This window comes from Sebastes fasciatus, chromosome 9, assembly GCF_043250625.1.
Source record: "Sebastes fasciatus isolate fSebFas1 chromosome 9, fSebFas1.pri, whole genome shotgun sequence".
In the NCBI taxonomy this organism is placed as follows: Eukaryota; Metazoa; Chordata; class Actinopteri; order Perciformes; family Sebastidae; genus Sebastes; species Sebastes fasciatus.
The window spans coordinates 10,541,993-10,555,641 of record NC_133803.1 but is presented as its reverse complement, the minus strand read 5'-3'; the positions used below and the strand labels follow the sequence as shown (position 1 = coordinate 10,555,641).

At 43.2% G+C, this 13,649-nt stretch overlaps 1 protein-coding gene and 1 long non-coding RNA gene across 10 annotated transcripts in view; one reads left to right on the top strand and one right to left on the bottom strand.

Moving 5' to 3' along the window:
* Positions 1 to 7,632, top strand: part of LOC141773870 (uncharacterized) — a 143,462-nt gene extending 135,830 nt beyond the window's left edge. The window contains exon 3 of the long non-coding RNA XR_012595196.1: positions 7,614 to 7,632. This is a non-coding gene — a long non-coding RNA (uncharacterized LOC141773870). The remainder of the gene's footprint in view (positions 1 to 7,613) is intronic.
* Positions 1,497 to 13,649, bottom strand: part of zmiz1a (zinc finger, MIZ-type containing 1a) — a 126,514-nt gene continuing 114,361 nt past the window's right edge. For 7 of the 9 annotated variants that reach the window (XM_074645994.1, XM_074645996.1, XM_074645997.1 and 4 more), the window contains 17 exons: positions 12,799 to 12,913; positions 12,447 to 12,667; positions 12,150 to 12,351; positions 11,736 to 12,017; positions 10,829 to 11,008; positions 10,537 to 10,605; positions 10,271 to 10,436; positions 10,025 to 10,166; positions 9,135 to 9,345; positions 8,829 to 8,934; positions 8,499 to 8,659; positions 8,342 to 8,409; positions 7,377 to 7,445; positions 7,015 to 7,292; positions 5,699 to 5,886; positions 4,888 to 5,214; positions 1,497 to 4,649 (listed from right to left, as the gene is read on the bottom strand). In XM_074645994.1, coding sequence (XP_074502095.1) covers positions 4,542 to 4,649; positions 4,888 to 5,214; positions 5,699 to 5,886; positions 7,015 to 7,292; positions 7,377 to 7,445; positions 8,342 to 8,409; positions 8,499 to 8,659; positions 8,829 to 8,934; positions 9,135 to 9,345; positions 10,025 to 10,166; positions 10,271 to 10,436; positions 10,537 to 10,605; positions 10,829 to 11,008; positions 11,736 to 12,017; positions 12,150 to 12,351; positions 12,447 to 12,667; positions 12,799 to 12,913 — 2,893 coding nt within the window. In that variant the 3' untranslated portion in view covers positions 1,497 to 4,541. Of the gene's footprint in view, positions 4,650 to 4,887; positions 5,215 to 5,698; positions 5,887 to 6,737; positions 7,293 to 7,376; positions 7,446 to 8,341; positions 8,410 to 8,498; positions 8,660 to 8,828; positions 8,935 to 9,134; positions 9,346 to 10,024; positions 10,167 to 10,270; positions 10,437 to 10,536; positions 10,606 to 10,828; positions 11,009 to 11,735; positions 12,018 to 12,149; positions 12,352 to 12,446; positions 12,668 to 12,798; positions 12,914 to 13,649 lie in introns of those variants that run through there. The other 2 variants (XM_074645999.1, XM_074646004.1) reach the window with 2 other exon arrangements.

Sequence of the window (13,649 nt, the reverse complement as noted above, 5' to 3'; positions counted from 1 at the left end):
ACAACTGAGCAACTCTATCCGCTGAGGAAGACCAGGCGATGTGGTTGAAAGCTTCTGAAACACTTGTATGAGAATCATTCTCTCAAATTGCTGTTTCCCAGGTCAATACTGAACCTTTAAGCCCAACTTTAACTGGGTTTATGGAAAACTTAAGCTTTTCAAATCTATGAAGGGGAAACAAAACCTGATTTTGCAAAGAATCCTACAATGTGGACTAATATTTAAGTGTTTTTATTTATTTATATTTTGTCTGCAAATAATCTTGAGTAACATCTTACTTGTGCTAAATTGTTGTTGTTCCACAAAAAAGATAAAAATGATGATGGGGATGATGTAGTTAATCAGCTGTATTAACATGTACTCTATTCAGGATGATTGATAACATTTGCAAATTTATAATGCCAGCAGTATCTACCAGTCATATTTACATTTTAAGGAGTGGGCACAGAAAAGGAACTTTTCCATTCTGATATCAATTTTGCATTTGTGCGATTTGCATCGCTGTTTTCCTGCTTTAAACTATTCACTGCGATGACATATACTGAATCATTTGAATGCTCATTTGGCTGTGCTAAACCTTCCTGCATTCATATCTGTCCAGGTACAGGGTTGGTAATGGTTTGTCTGAACTTTATTATTCCCCTGTAAAGTGGTCATACTGTAAGTGAAACTATATCACTAGAGGAGGGGCATTTTGAAAATTAATTTAAATTAATTGAATAAATCTGTTAATCTCAAAATTAACACAAAATCCAATTTAGCTTTGATGTTGCTTTCCCAAAAACACAACAATATTTTATCTTATCTTTGTCATCAGTGACATTATTTTGATCTCAGGTTCATTGAACTGATTCAGCCATAAAATAAGAGTACGTAAGCTCATGTTTTGTTTGTCTGGAACACTTAAAGCTACTTGGATCAATCACAAATGTGCTAGCTGTTAAAGCTTCAATCTGTGACTCACTAGTTAATTGAAAAAGGATAATTATTTGCTACAGTAATTGAATCAATCTCTTCTTTCAGTATTTATTTCAGCTCACAGAATAACTTTATTATATTGAATAATGCCCTTTCTACTAATAGCTTATGAATGAACTAATTGTTAATGTGGTGAAATAGACCCTTTTTACAGCAGACATTTTGACCTGTCATAGTAGGAACACAGCTCAGGCGTTATGTAATAACTAATTAATAATACCAGCAGGCACAATACCCTGAAACTGAAGCAGCCATAATTCATTTGATCATTTACACCTGTGATTTTCCTTGTGTGACAAGTCAAAATGTTCTCAGTGGAAAGAGGCCTATAATCTGTTATTCTGTGCTATTCCAGCCTGTAAAAACACACAATTAACATGTGTAATCACTTTAAAATGATATGTATAGTTTAGTATTGAGTTTATGTAGCACAAAATGATCTTTTTGTGGAACATGTAATGGTTTAATATACGCTGGTTGCACTTTGTATGTCAAAAGACGCAAAAGGCCATTAATTGTGTTTCATCTGAATACATATTTATTAGATAAATATTAGGATGTCACGTCATCTAACTACATACAGATTTGCAAGACTAAAAATCACAATGTTTTTTCTGACCAGTTTAGAATATGAAATGATTGTACATAGGATGTACAAAACCAAAGAGACAACTGCCACCTGTTGCGCCAATCACTTCAGATTGTACCTTTATAGCAGATAAAGATTTAGCCAAATTGCATAAAAATTATAAATTTGACAAAATTGTTTTTACAAACTGTAAATTTGGAAACAACCCTTAAAGAGCCACTAAAAGCTCAATGTCTCCAAGTCCCAATTCTACCTCAAAAGGTTTGAATAATTTTGTAGCACCTTTATAAAGTACGCAGGTAATAGAGAAATACACAGAAGTTTAATATTACACAAAGGAAAAAAATGTATTTTTTTCTTGGAAACCCCACGTGGAGGGGCACATAAAGTATCTTCCATAAATGAACAGGCGTGGTTAGAGAGGTCTGCACAATCGAACGCAGACTCATTTTGCCAATTCAATGTCTGACAGGAGGATGCAAGCTTTACAAATTCTAAATACACTATGCACACTCCCCCTGGAGAAAATGAATACATTTCTGTTAACGTGTCTCTATTTGTCATTTACATTATATACACGTATCCCTTACATCCCCAACCCTCTGCCACAGCCTCCCCTTGTAATGCAAACAGGAGGTCTCCCCCAAAATCCATTTTACAACATTAATTGCATTCTCTTTTAAATCCTCAACTCAATTTCCTCGACGTCTGCAATCAGACAGTACAATTTGTGTCAAATTTACTCGACGTGATTCTGTGAAAGGTTGCAGTTACAGTTACACACTGTGTAGGGAAATAAAACATCCCGACGCGGCAGTGCATTGTCTTTAACAAACATATAAACAAACACGAACAACGTCTGATCCTTCAACTGTGTTATATGCAGGCGATCAGATTTGACGATCAGTAAAGCCATATTTGGTTCTTCAAACGGATTACAAATCTCAAAATGGGGGAACTTTTGTCCGACAACATACAGTATCTTTTAAATTCATTGACTGTACTGCATAAAACCGTGTAAACCAAATTAGACTTAAAAACACTGGACAAAAAAAAAATAATAACTTAAAAACAATATCAAATGTGATGAAAATACACAATTCACACATTTTTGCAAGGTGTGGTTATAAAAAACTCATTCCAGAGGACATTTTGCACATTCTCACTTTAAATAAAGAGGGCGAGGTCACTTGTTCCAATGATATCATTTTTTTGGAGAAATTTGGACCTCTAAGCTGCATTAACAATCTTTTAGACAGAAAAAAACAACTAATTTAAAGCTGACCAATTCTTATACATAAAAAAAAAAATAACTCGTACAACTTGCCTGCTGAGCAATTTGAATATTCCTTTTCACTTGTAATGGAAAACAATACACAGGTACTCAACACGAGGCTAGTGAGAGTGCATTTGGATCAATTACAATATTGGACTGGTTAAAAGGGATTCTGTGAGTGTGTGTGAGTGTGCGTAGTCTTTGACAGACATACAGTACCATGTAGTTGCCAGTAATAGATAGGTGGTACAGTACTGTACAGTCACAAAGTATTCACAATGGGTATATACAACAGCTCTGGAAACACTGTTGGATCATGCAGGATGTTTTTTTTCCCCCAAAAAAAGATGCAGGTAACAAAACAACAAAAGGAAAGATCAGAACAATCACACAGACGTTTCTATAAAACACAGTGATTTTAAAAACTTCTGTTGAAATCCTGCTCTTGCAGCAACATAATATCCAGGCCCAACCCCTTTTACAAAAAGCATAGGACAACTTTGGTGATGTGAATCTGATTCAATGAGGGAAGAAAATAAAACACATTTAAAAAAAAAAAAACTGATGAATTTGAAATAAAATAATAAATATAAAGACAGAGAGATTTGATCAAGCACGTTTAGGCTGGACAAAGACAACAGGAGCCGTTGGCACACATGCACTTGTGAACAAAATGGTGCTGAATTTGATGAGGAAGAGCGAAACATTACAATAAATACACGAGGACGACCGCAGACGGGAGGAAAAGCGCGGAGACAGCTCGTAAAGTGGATTGTTTTATCTTTCTTCTGTTCAATATTTTTCTTCCCTCCTCTGTCTCCAACTTTCTCCACCCGCTGTCTTTCACACACGCTCGCAGGCAAACCGATGAGGACACGTAAACATACACACACACATACGTATGTACACACACACTCACACACTCACACACACACACACACTAAATTGCACAATGTGCGCTCTTTTCCTCTGTTGACACTCAAGGACGTTTTAGCTCGTCCTTTCAGTGCTCCGATTCTGATGAGTTCCAGTTATTCAACTGTCACACACACACACTCACACACACACACACACTGAGAAGTCTGGGGATCGAAGGGCGTGATGGCATGTGCCAAAGTTTTGGAAGAACACATTTCAGATCGGATAAAAACACTCTAACAAGACAATGTTTTTTTTTTCACAAAAAGAAAATCATAATTAAAAAACAAAAAAAAACAAAGCTAACAACACTTTTCCTGTCTCCTCCGTGTTGTTTACACATGATGATTATAGCTGCACAGTTTTCAGTTTAAAAGTCACAAATATCATATATGTATATATATATAATATCACTTTAGTGCCCGCCAACATGGCTGTAAATGGTGTGTTTTCTCGAGTCCGAGGCGGTGGAACTGGTGCGTGGAATCTTTACACGAGGAAAGAAATAAAAGGGAGTGCGGCGGGGGATGAGCGGCGTTCCTGCTCTCTCTCCCTCGGAGTTCCCGTTACAGGCGCCTCTTCTTTTTTTTCAGCCGTGCTCCTATGCCACACGTTAATCCGTTGATAGACTGTGTATGTGTGTGTGCGCGCGTGAGCACAGGAAGCCGCTTGAAGTATCGATAGGAGGTCAGTTGAGGTGTCTGTGGACGGACAGTCAAACACGTCACGACTCCTGTAGGTGCGGGAGGGTTTCTAGGGGGTGGGGGAGGAGGTGAGAGGCTAGTTGTTCTCGAAGAGGGAGAGAAGGTCGTCGTTGCTGTTGGCGGGAAGGTCGGGAGGGTCCAGGTATGATAGTAGCTCGTCTGGGTTGGCCAGCTCTGGAAGCAGCTGTGGAGAAAAAGGCAGGAAGAAAAAGACAATGAGTGGCGAGGCTAAATAACCTGAAAAACATATTTATCTTTTAGCTGCTGGCTGACTTTGATTCATGCTGTTGAAGCCAGTGTACACACAAATAGAAAGCAAATTGAAAGTCAAACACAAACAGCAAAGAGATGAAAGCAGCTGCAGCAGACAATGTTAGCTGTTAACAGGTAAGCTTAGGGTACCCAGGGGCGGGCACACTTACATCCAGGGAGGGTTCGGGCATATCCTGGCCATCTGAGGAGGGGTTAAAGTTCAGATCGCTGTGAGGGTGACTGTTGTGCCCAGGCTGCTGCTGCTGCTGCTGCTGCTGCTGATGCTGCTGCTGCTGCTGCTGCTGATGCTGCTGCTGCTGCTGCTGCTGATGAGGCTGCAACTGCTGGCGAGGCGGCTGCGATGGTTGGCCACTGTGATGCAAGGGCTGCCCTGACTGGCCACTGTGATGTAAGGGCGGCCCTGATTGGCTGCCGGGGTGGGGAGATGCATGCAAGCTCTGCTGCATGGAGTTATGGGACTGATCGGTATGGGACATCTGCAGGTGCGAGAGGGAGGAAGGGAGACAGAAAGCGAGAGAGAGAGAAAGAGACGGAGAGTGAAAAATAAGGAGGAGGACACAGGAAGAGTGTTAGGGAAGGAGGGAGGGGGGGATGCGTGGGAAGAAAGAGAGGAAAAGAAGCGAAATGAGTTCCAGCGTGAATAATATGGAACAGGCCTTCTAAATGGAAGCTGTGTGATCAGCAGACATGTACAGCTGCAACGTTATATGGCGACGTGAGCACGTGAGCATGACTGAGCACACATGCTGGCTAGAGGCACGACTGCACCTTGTTCAGATAACAAATCAGAGCTCTTTGTAGCACAACATAACTTAGCAGTAGATAAATAAGAGACGTAAAACCTAAAAGTCAGACCAAACATAATCCTAATTTACTAGATTGTATAATGTTCCCATAAAGCTACTTTATTATTATAATGGAACGGGAGAGCAAGCAGCCCTGGAAGTCGTCCCTACTTACTGCATCATTCATGCCGTGGTTAAGGGGCTTGTCTTGGGAGAGGAGACCGCCAGGACCATCCGGGGGGTGGGAGAGCTGGGGGCCGTGGATGAAGTCACTCATAGGGGGACCTCCTCCTCCTCCTCCACCTCCACCAGAGGGGTTCCCGTGAGGGAAGTCAAAGCTCACTTGGCTGTGGTAACTGTTGCCTTCAAGGACAAAAAAAAAAAAAAACACCTTTGTCAAACTGCAGTTTGGCCTTGTCCCACTTGTCTGATGAATCCTCATGGCAACGGATGCACCGATCCGACTTTTTCAGTCCCGGTACCGATAGCGATACCTGGGCTTTAGGTATCGGCCGATACCGAGTGCCGATCTGATACCAGTGTTTAATTAAGAAGCTGTATGCCTCACTGTGTGGAAGAGACTCGGATCATTCTTTTATGTGTAAGACAACATCAGGCTTGACTTAAACATCGCTTTCCAAGCTTTGTAAAACAAAATGTAACAAATGTATACATAGATATCAATTTAGTGAATTGTTATTTATCATTAAAATAATAAACTGTACATCAACAACTTGGCAAAAAAGTCTTCAAAATGAACAGGAATTACAATTCAAGTGTAAACCTTTTTAATGCAGAAACAAATTGGTCAAAATGTGAACAGGAATTCAAATTCCAGTATATAATATGTATAGTATATGAACATTCATGAATTGAATTGAATAGGTCGGCCCCATTGTCACCGATACCCGATCCAGCTATTTGAGTAAGTATCCAATCTGGCATCGGTATAGGTGCATCCCTCCAGTTCAGACTACTCAATATCAGCTTGATTATAGCAAAATAGGAGAGGCACTTCAGCAAACTGGTGAGTACTACCATTAGCATCAAGCTTCCTTCCTGATGACATCACGTACGTCGTGAAAGACGACCAGCGATGATTGGACGTGTAGTCCGTCATGCCTCTCACAACAAGACTTTATGACTCTCAGTTGTCTAATCTGACATAGTGACCATCGTAACCAACAAAGATATCGTGTAGTCTGAACCAGGCATTACTGTTGCAAAAAGTTTATTTTTCAAAAGTAGTTACATAAGGGGATATTCACGTTCCACTTTTTTTTACTGTTATGAAACATTTATCAGAGCTTACAACATTTTAAAACAGGTTCAGCAAAAAAACTCTCCTTGGGGCTTTTTTCTTTGTTTAATGCACTAGAGACACATCAGTGGTTCCTGCTATGAAGAGCAAAAACAGCTCACTTTTCCAACAAATGAGCTGACTATCCTGTTATTGATCTACGCAGTCGGGCCATGGCTGCTGTTCTTTACCTGCTCCGGGGTAATCTCCCCCGTTGCCGCTGGGATGTTGACTAGGGTGTGGCGGGTAGGGGCTGGGACCTAGTAAGGGGCCAGGTCCGGGTCCTGTGCCGGGCCCTAGCTGGGCGATCATCTCCATCACGTTGGGCATGGTCATCTGACTGGGGCTCATGGTCTTAAAGCGCTTGGCGAGCGGTCCGTCAGGGTCTTCTTTGATGTGTAGCTCAGATTTAATGGGGACAGGTCGCCAGCTACATGTCGGGTCTATAGTGACCTCTTCAAACTCTGAACTGTTAAAGGAGAAATCAGTATGTTTAAATCTGAAACAATGAACTCCAAGTTGTTGATTTAGCCGAAGAAAGAGAAAAACTTACTTTTGGATGGCGTTGAGGATTCCCCACATGTACTGGTCCACCTCCAGACCTTCTAACAATGCCGTTTTACTGAAAGGAGAAAAAAACAACCATTAGATATAATCAATTAGAGGCATTCCTTATGAAGGCCTTTACACACTGGGGTGTTTTTTTTCATGCATTAATTCACACTTCAATATATTTTTGTAACTGTTTTTGTCACGAGTACGAGAACGCAAATATCATGTGACGAAAAAGGCGTTGTCATTTTTTTTTTAATGAGGTCAATTTTTCCTTTGCACCGCAAATAAAGGCATCAACCAATCACGTTGTGCGGAAAGGGTTCAGTTGCGGCTACATTTATGTAACAACAAAACGGCTATGTTCCAAATCGCATCCTTTTTTCCCTAAGATTTAGTACGTACTGCAACTGCCCTTAAAAAGTACGTACTGTTGCATGCAGTATGCAGACTATTGGGACATGCTACTTTGCCATACCGTTTCACCTTGAACTTTGACCCTCTTGCTCATATATCTGCTGCGTAGAGGATTGTGGGTCAGAAAAGCCAGAAAAGCATGCTAGCTTGCATACTGCAAAATGCGACCGGATGTAGTAGGACATCCTGGTATTTTTCGCATACTCCATTTGACTTTAAATGTATTGGGACATACTAAATCTTTTTCTGGCGTACTAAATAGTATGGTAGTATAAGTATTGGAACGCACAGACGGAGGCTCCATAGTCCGAACCAGACAGCAAACGACAAACTTTATTACTTCTTTCAACCTTGACAACCATACCAGATGCACTCCATCCGTTCTTACCTTTCACAATAAAAGCCCTAGACGTACAGTGTAATAATCACAGTTGAGTATATCGCATTTTCGTGCCGTTTAATTGTCACGCCCCTGATGTGTAAAGGCCTTTAGTAATCCCATTTTTCCCCACCCAGAAAAAAACAAAAACAAAAAAGCTCTTCACTTACTTGCACACAGGACACCTCCATGTCCCCCTCTCACAGTTGAGCTGTAAGTAGGACTCCAGATCAAAGCACTACGGAGAAAAACATTACAAATGCTCATTTAGAATCATCTTCTGCCATTCGCAATTAACTTTCAACGCCTCTGTGAATCTGAACAAACCTGGACATGTTTGCAGTCGTGCCCTCGCGCCGGTAGCTGGATGCGTCGGAAGGTAATGGGACATTTCAGCGACACTTTAATGGCCGTCTGCTCCACGCCGTCTTCCCCGTTGAGAGTGGTGCTGCCTGTCGAGGCCGCCACGCTGCTGAAGTTCCTCTTCACTGAAAAAGAGAGAGAGCGTTTCAGAGGGAAGGTATTACTTTGTAAACAGTTGCAGGTGTACTTCAATACCTGTTTTAAAGCGCACCGTAAAGAGAAACAGGTGTGAGCTTGTGTAATTAAGATGTACTTATGCATATTAACTACGCTAGGAGACAAAATGAGCCGTACCCTTGGTGATGCAGTGTTCTGCAGGAAGGAGTCTTTTCTTCAGGAGCCCCTGGAGGACGGATCGCACAGATGGCCTGTGGACCAGCTGCAGCACAAACAGGTGGGACTGCAAAGCAACACAAGGACATGGAAATAAACAGAAAATCAAACACGAAGTCTAATGAGCGCAATAACATATACTAAGTTAAATCATGTTATTAGTATAGTATTAGTATATTTTCATATTGTGAAAATCATCCCATCTTTCTGTTGAATTAAATAATCACATTTCTGTACTGCACTGTTAGTAGTAGTAGTTGTACTCACACAACAGCAGGCGGTGACTGTGATCTGGATGGTGTTCCTCCCGGGTTGGCATACATGTTTCAGGTGCAGAGGTTTGTGGGAGGTTTTGTTGTCCCCCCTCTCGATGGTGAGGGGCGTTGCGTTGACGCTGACCTGGACGGAGGCGGGCCAGTTGGTGTTCATCTGCCTGTCTTCGTGGTGGTAGCACTTAAACTGGAGCTCAAGGTCTGACCTTTGGGAGTAATAGGACCAGAGAGTCAGTGGTTAGTGATAAGCTTCAGAAAAAACGAAGAACAACAACAGATTATGTATTTATGAGCATTTAGCTTAAAACAATTGTTTAGATTAAAGAGGACCTATTATGCATATTTTCAGGTGCATACTTGTATTTTGGGATTCTACTAGAAAAGGCTTTACTTTTCTCATACCGGCTGTGCTGCAGCACCTCTTTTCACCCTCTGTCTGAAATGCTCTGCCCAGTCTGCTCTGATTGGTCAGCTGGCCCACTGTTGTTGTCAACCGAACCTAACTTTTTGGCTCCGCTCTAACTAGCTTTGTTTGAGGGCGTGCCAAACTAGCCACTAGGCAAAATGTGTTACTTGGTGACATCACCACGTTACGGAAGAAAAGGTGGGATTTCAATCAAGGCATTTCAGGCAGTTCAGGAGCAGTGTTTCTGTCGGGGAGAGTAACTCCCTTTGGTGTGGACTTTGGGCTTTGTAACTTTGCAGAACTTTTACACGCAGAAAAAACCCCTCTATAACCCACTAAAGGGAAGGGAAAAAGCACAAAAGCATAATAGGTCCCCTTTAATACAATTTATTGAAAGCTGCTTTATTGCAGGAACTTTCTGTGATTGCGGTGCAGGCTGCAAATAACAATGGAAGCGGAGGCGTGTGTGGTGGTCCTACCTCCACATGAGGGTCTGGTGGACGGAGGGTCGAAGGTGGAAGACGTGGTTACTGACGGCCAGGTTGTGCTCCAAGCGGAACGGCTCCAGCACCACTCCGTCCCTGACTGGGAACGTCAGCCGCAGCTCATCATTGGGGTTAGCTGGGAGAGAAGAAAAACTGGTGGTTAAGTCACACAATGCGCACAAGATGAAATAAAATGAGGATAAAAGCAACCACTTGTTTGAGAACTGCTGGGGTACTCACATGGAGGGGGCGGTAGTGCTGTCATATTTGGTTTCATGTCGGGTGGAAACGGGGGCTTCACATCCTGGTTTGGCGACAGGTACGGAGGAATACTACTTCCTGGGGTCATAGGGGGTGTGGGGTTTCCAGGGACCGGGGAGTGGGGGTAGTTAACGGGCCTCGGGGGCTGTAAAAGGCAGGAAAGTGCAATAATGAAAACATCTGTAAAGCTCATTTCACATACATGACTGGGTCAAACTTAGCACAAAGTCTTACTGAAAACATACCCCGTTGCCTTGGCCGTAGGAGTATCCGCCTCCAGAGAAGTTGGTGCTCTGACCGTTGAAGGGCTCTTGCTGTGAGGGAATAAAGAGCAATATAAATTTGATATAGTTCCTCGTAGCTCCGGGCATAAACCATGTAGTTTGTTCCAAAATGTGCTATAAATATGACCAGGGATCTGTCTGTCACTGCCTTTTGAACAGTGCATGCTGGGAAGGGCACCAGCCTCCCTTCTGACCCTGAGTAGGAGTTATTTGCTGTAGAAAATGGATGGATGAATAGTGTGGCATAACAGACCTTGTAGTACTGGCCCATGGGCATGCCAGGTGGGTACTGTCCTTGGCCCTGCTGCCCTGGCATCCTTTGGCCGGGGTAGTTCGGAGACGGCAGCGGCCTGGAGGCGTTTGTCGTGGGGTACTGCCCCTGCTGTGGCGGGAACTGACTGTTCGGCCCGTACTGCTGACCGCCGTAACTCGCCTGGACGAAGAAAGTTAAAGTAAAAAACATTAGACACATGTTTTAGGTGCTATAAGACACGTTGGGCTCTATTTTTCTGGAATAGGGCGCAAATGCAAACAAGCAAAATCTCCAGGCGCAAACACAAATGGGCGTGACCAGCAAATTTGAAACTTGAAACTTTGAAACTATCTCTTATATTACTAAAATAGTTCACCGGAATGTGTTTCTAAAAACATTTATGGCGAGAAATAAGGCATGCAGTTGCTGAATCTGTCTTCATTTTAGAGCTCCAGAGGCGGCCAGTCGGCATTCGCAATGATTTATGGGAGTACTTCCTTCACTCTTAGAATAATTATGTACACAGTCTTGTACTCTGCATTTTTTCAAATCAAATGTTTTATCGTCACGATTTATCTCGTATGAAAGGATTTTCTTAAAACGTCAATGGAGTAAATGAATGGGAAATTCACTTCCGCAATCGGAGCTGTTGTTATTCTCCGCCTCTATTTGCAGAATATCAGTTTCAAAAATTGAAACAGTCCTCGTGTTCTTTAAACAAACAAATGCAAAATAAGGTTTGGGGAATTTTTTTTGTCATGTCCGTATGGTGCCAGGAAATTACCAAACAGGCACAGATGCAAAAACTTAAGAAACTGTGTTTGGCCGAGTGTTGTCTGTGAGCCTGCAGGAAAAATAGAGCCCATAATGCTCCAGATAGTTTAAACCATCAGATCTTTCCACTCACCTCCCCAGGATATGGCCTCTTCATCCCCTGCATGGGCATGCCTGGTCGAGGTCCTCCGGGATACCCTTGCTGAGGCATCCTTTGGCCGTGAGCTCCAAAAGGCACCATGCCTGGGGTTCGAGCCTGGTTCATGCCCATGGGAGGTCCACTCATGTTGGGGTTGTTCATGGCTGATCCCATGCTGGCTGGATTCATACCTCCGGGGGGGCCTCGTGGGCCTGGCTGGTTCATGAACTGGCTATTGTAGGTCTGCGTGGGGCCCATTTGGAACGAAGAACACATCTGGAGGCAAAACAGAAGGTTTAATGTGATTATATTGGGTCTCCAGCAGGTGGCTGGATGATAGATTTCTGTATGTTAGAGCCTATTTGGTGGTTACAGCTGTAAACATCTGTTAGTAGGTGTGTACTGTACCTGTCCATACTGGTTCATATCTTTATTCTGGGTTTCCTGCATAGCTGCCACCGTGGCCGTTGCCGTGGCCGTTGCCGTAGCAGCGGCGGCGGCGACGGCAGCAGCTGCAGCAGCGGCGGCTGGCTGAGTGAAGTCACCAGTAGGACGTGAGTGGGAGGTCAATCCCATACCTCCTTGAGGAGGGTTTGGGCCTCCAGAGTAACTGTAAAAAAAAAAAAAAACACAGAACGCATGTTTTAAGCATTATGCTACGTTTTATTGCTTTTTAAAGAGAGAGAGTCGTATCAAGTCTCTTACCTCCCGCTGTATCCCCCAGGACCTCCAGGGTAGCCGGGCCTGCCGTACATACCCTGCTGCATGTACGTCTGGTTGGAGCCTCCTTTGTTTGGAAACTGTTGCTGCTGAGCGTTGAACTGGGGTGAGTTGAGCCCTGATGGGCTGGAGGACATACCCGATCCCATAGGGTTACCTCCAGGATTCATGGGGTTATTGCTATTCGCCATTGGGTTGCCTAGCACCTGGATTTAACAGATACAGGAAGATAATTCATCCATTAGGTTTTGTAAAATAAACAAAGCAGACAAACCTCAGATTGTGTGTCAGAACGTAGAATAATTACGGACTGGATGCTGCTCATGCACGGACATACCTGACTCTGTGACGTGTTGGTCACGCCCCACACTGTTGTAACCACAGACAATGCCCCAGGGGGCTGGTTGGTGTTTTGTTGCCAGGGGACAGAGTCATAGGGAAAGGATCCATCACTGGAAAGTAGATCAAAACACAAAAACATGAGCCTGATGTCACTGGAAGTTTCGATCGGCCAAGAAGAGCGCCAATGGAAAGCCAGCAGAGTTGCAGGTCCGTCCAGAAATGTGAATAATTTGGGAATTCCCCTTGCCAAAATGTTAGGCAATTTGAAACGTTTGGCGTACAATTTCAAAACACGTTTCCAGCCAGGATATCTGCTAATGGCCGCACATGAGTAAAACTCTCCAAATGAGCCGATGAGGAGTTGCATGCCCACACAAACCAGCAAGAACTAAATATGATTAAATTATTTTTTTGGAGTTGTTGAAAAGTCTCTGGACGTGGATGGGGAGAGCTGGAATGTTTAACATTCAAATTTAAAACAAATATCGGGGCAAAATATGAGAGTGTGTTACATATGATAAACAAGCTGAATCCTCATGGGGAGAGGCAAGTGGCCAGTGGAGTGGGAAGGATCTGCTGTTTTTGGAGAGCGGCTTGTTTTCGCTCAGAGGTTAGCTCTTGGAACGGACGACTTGTTCAATATTTCCTCACAAAGGCACAACATTATCCCAAGATCCTCAGCAGAGGCAAACAGGACTGTTGGCTAACTCCGGGCTTTCTTCTTCTTCTTCTTTGAGAGAGGCCTGAGCACACAATGTTCTCCAGAAACATTACTTCACAGCTCTCTCTTTTCCCTGCCGGTCTGTCCCTCCACCCCAGATCACCTCAGCTACACTCGAAGTAAAT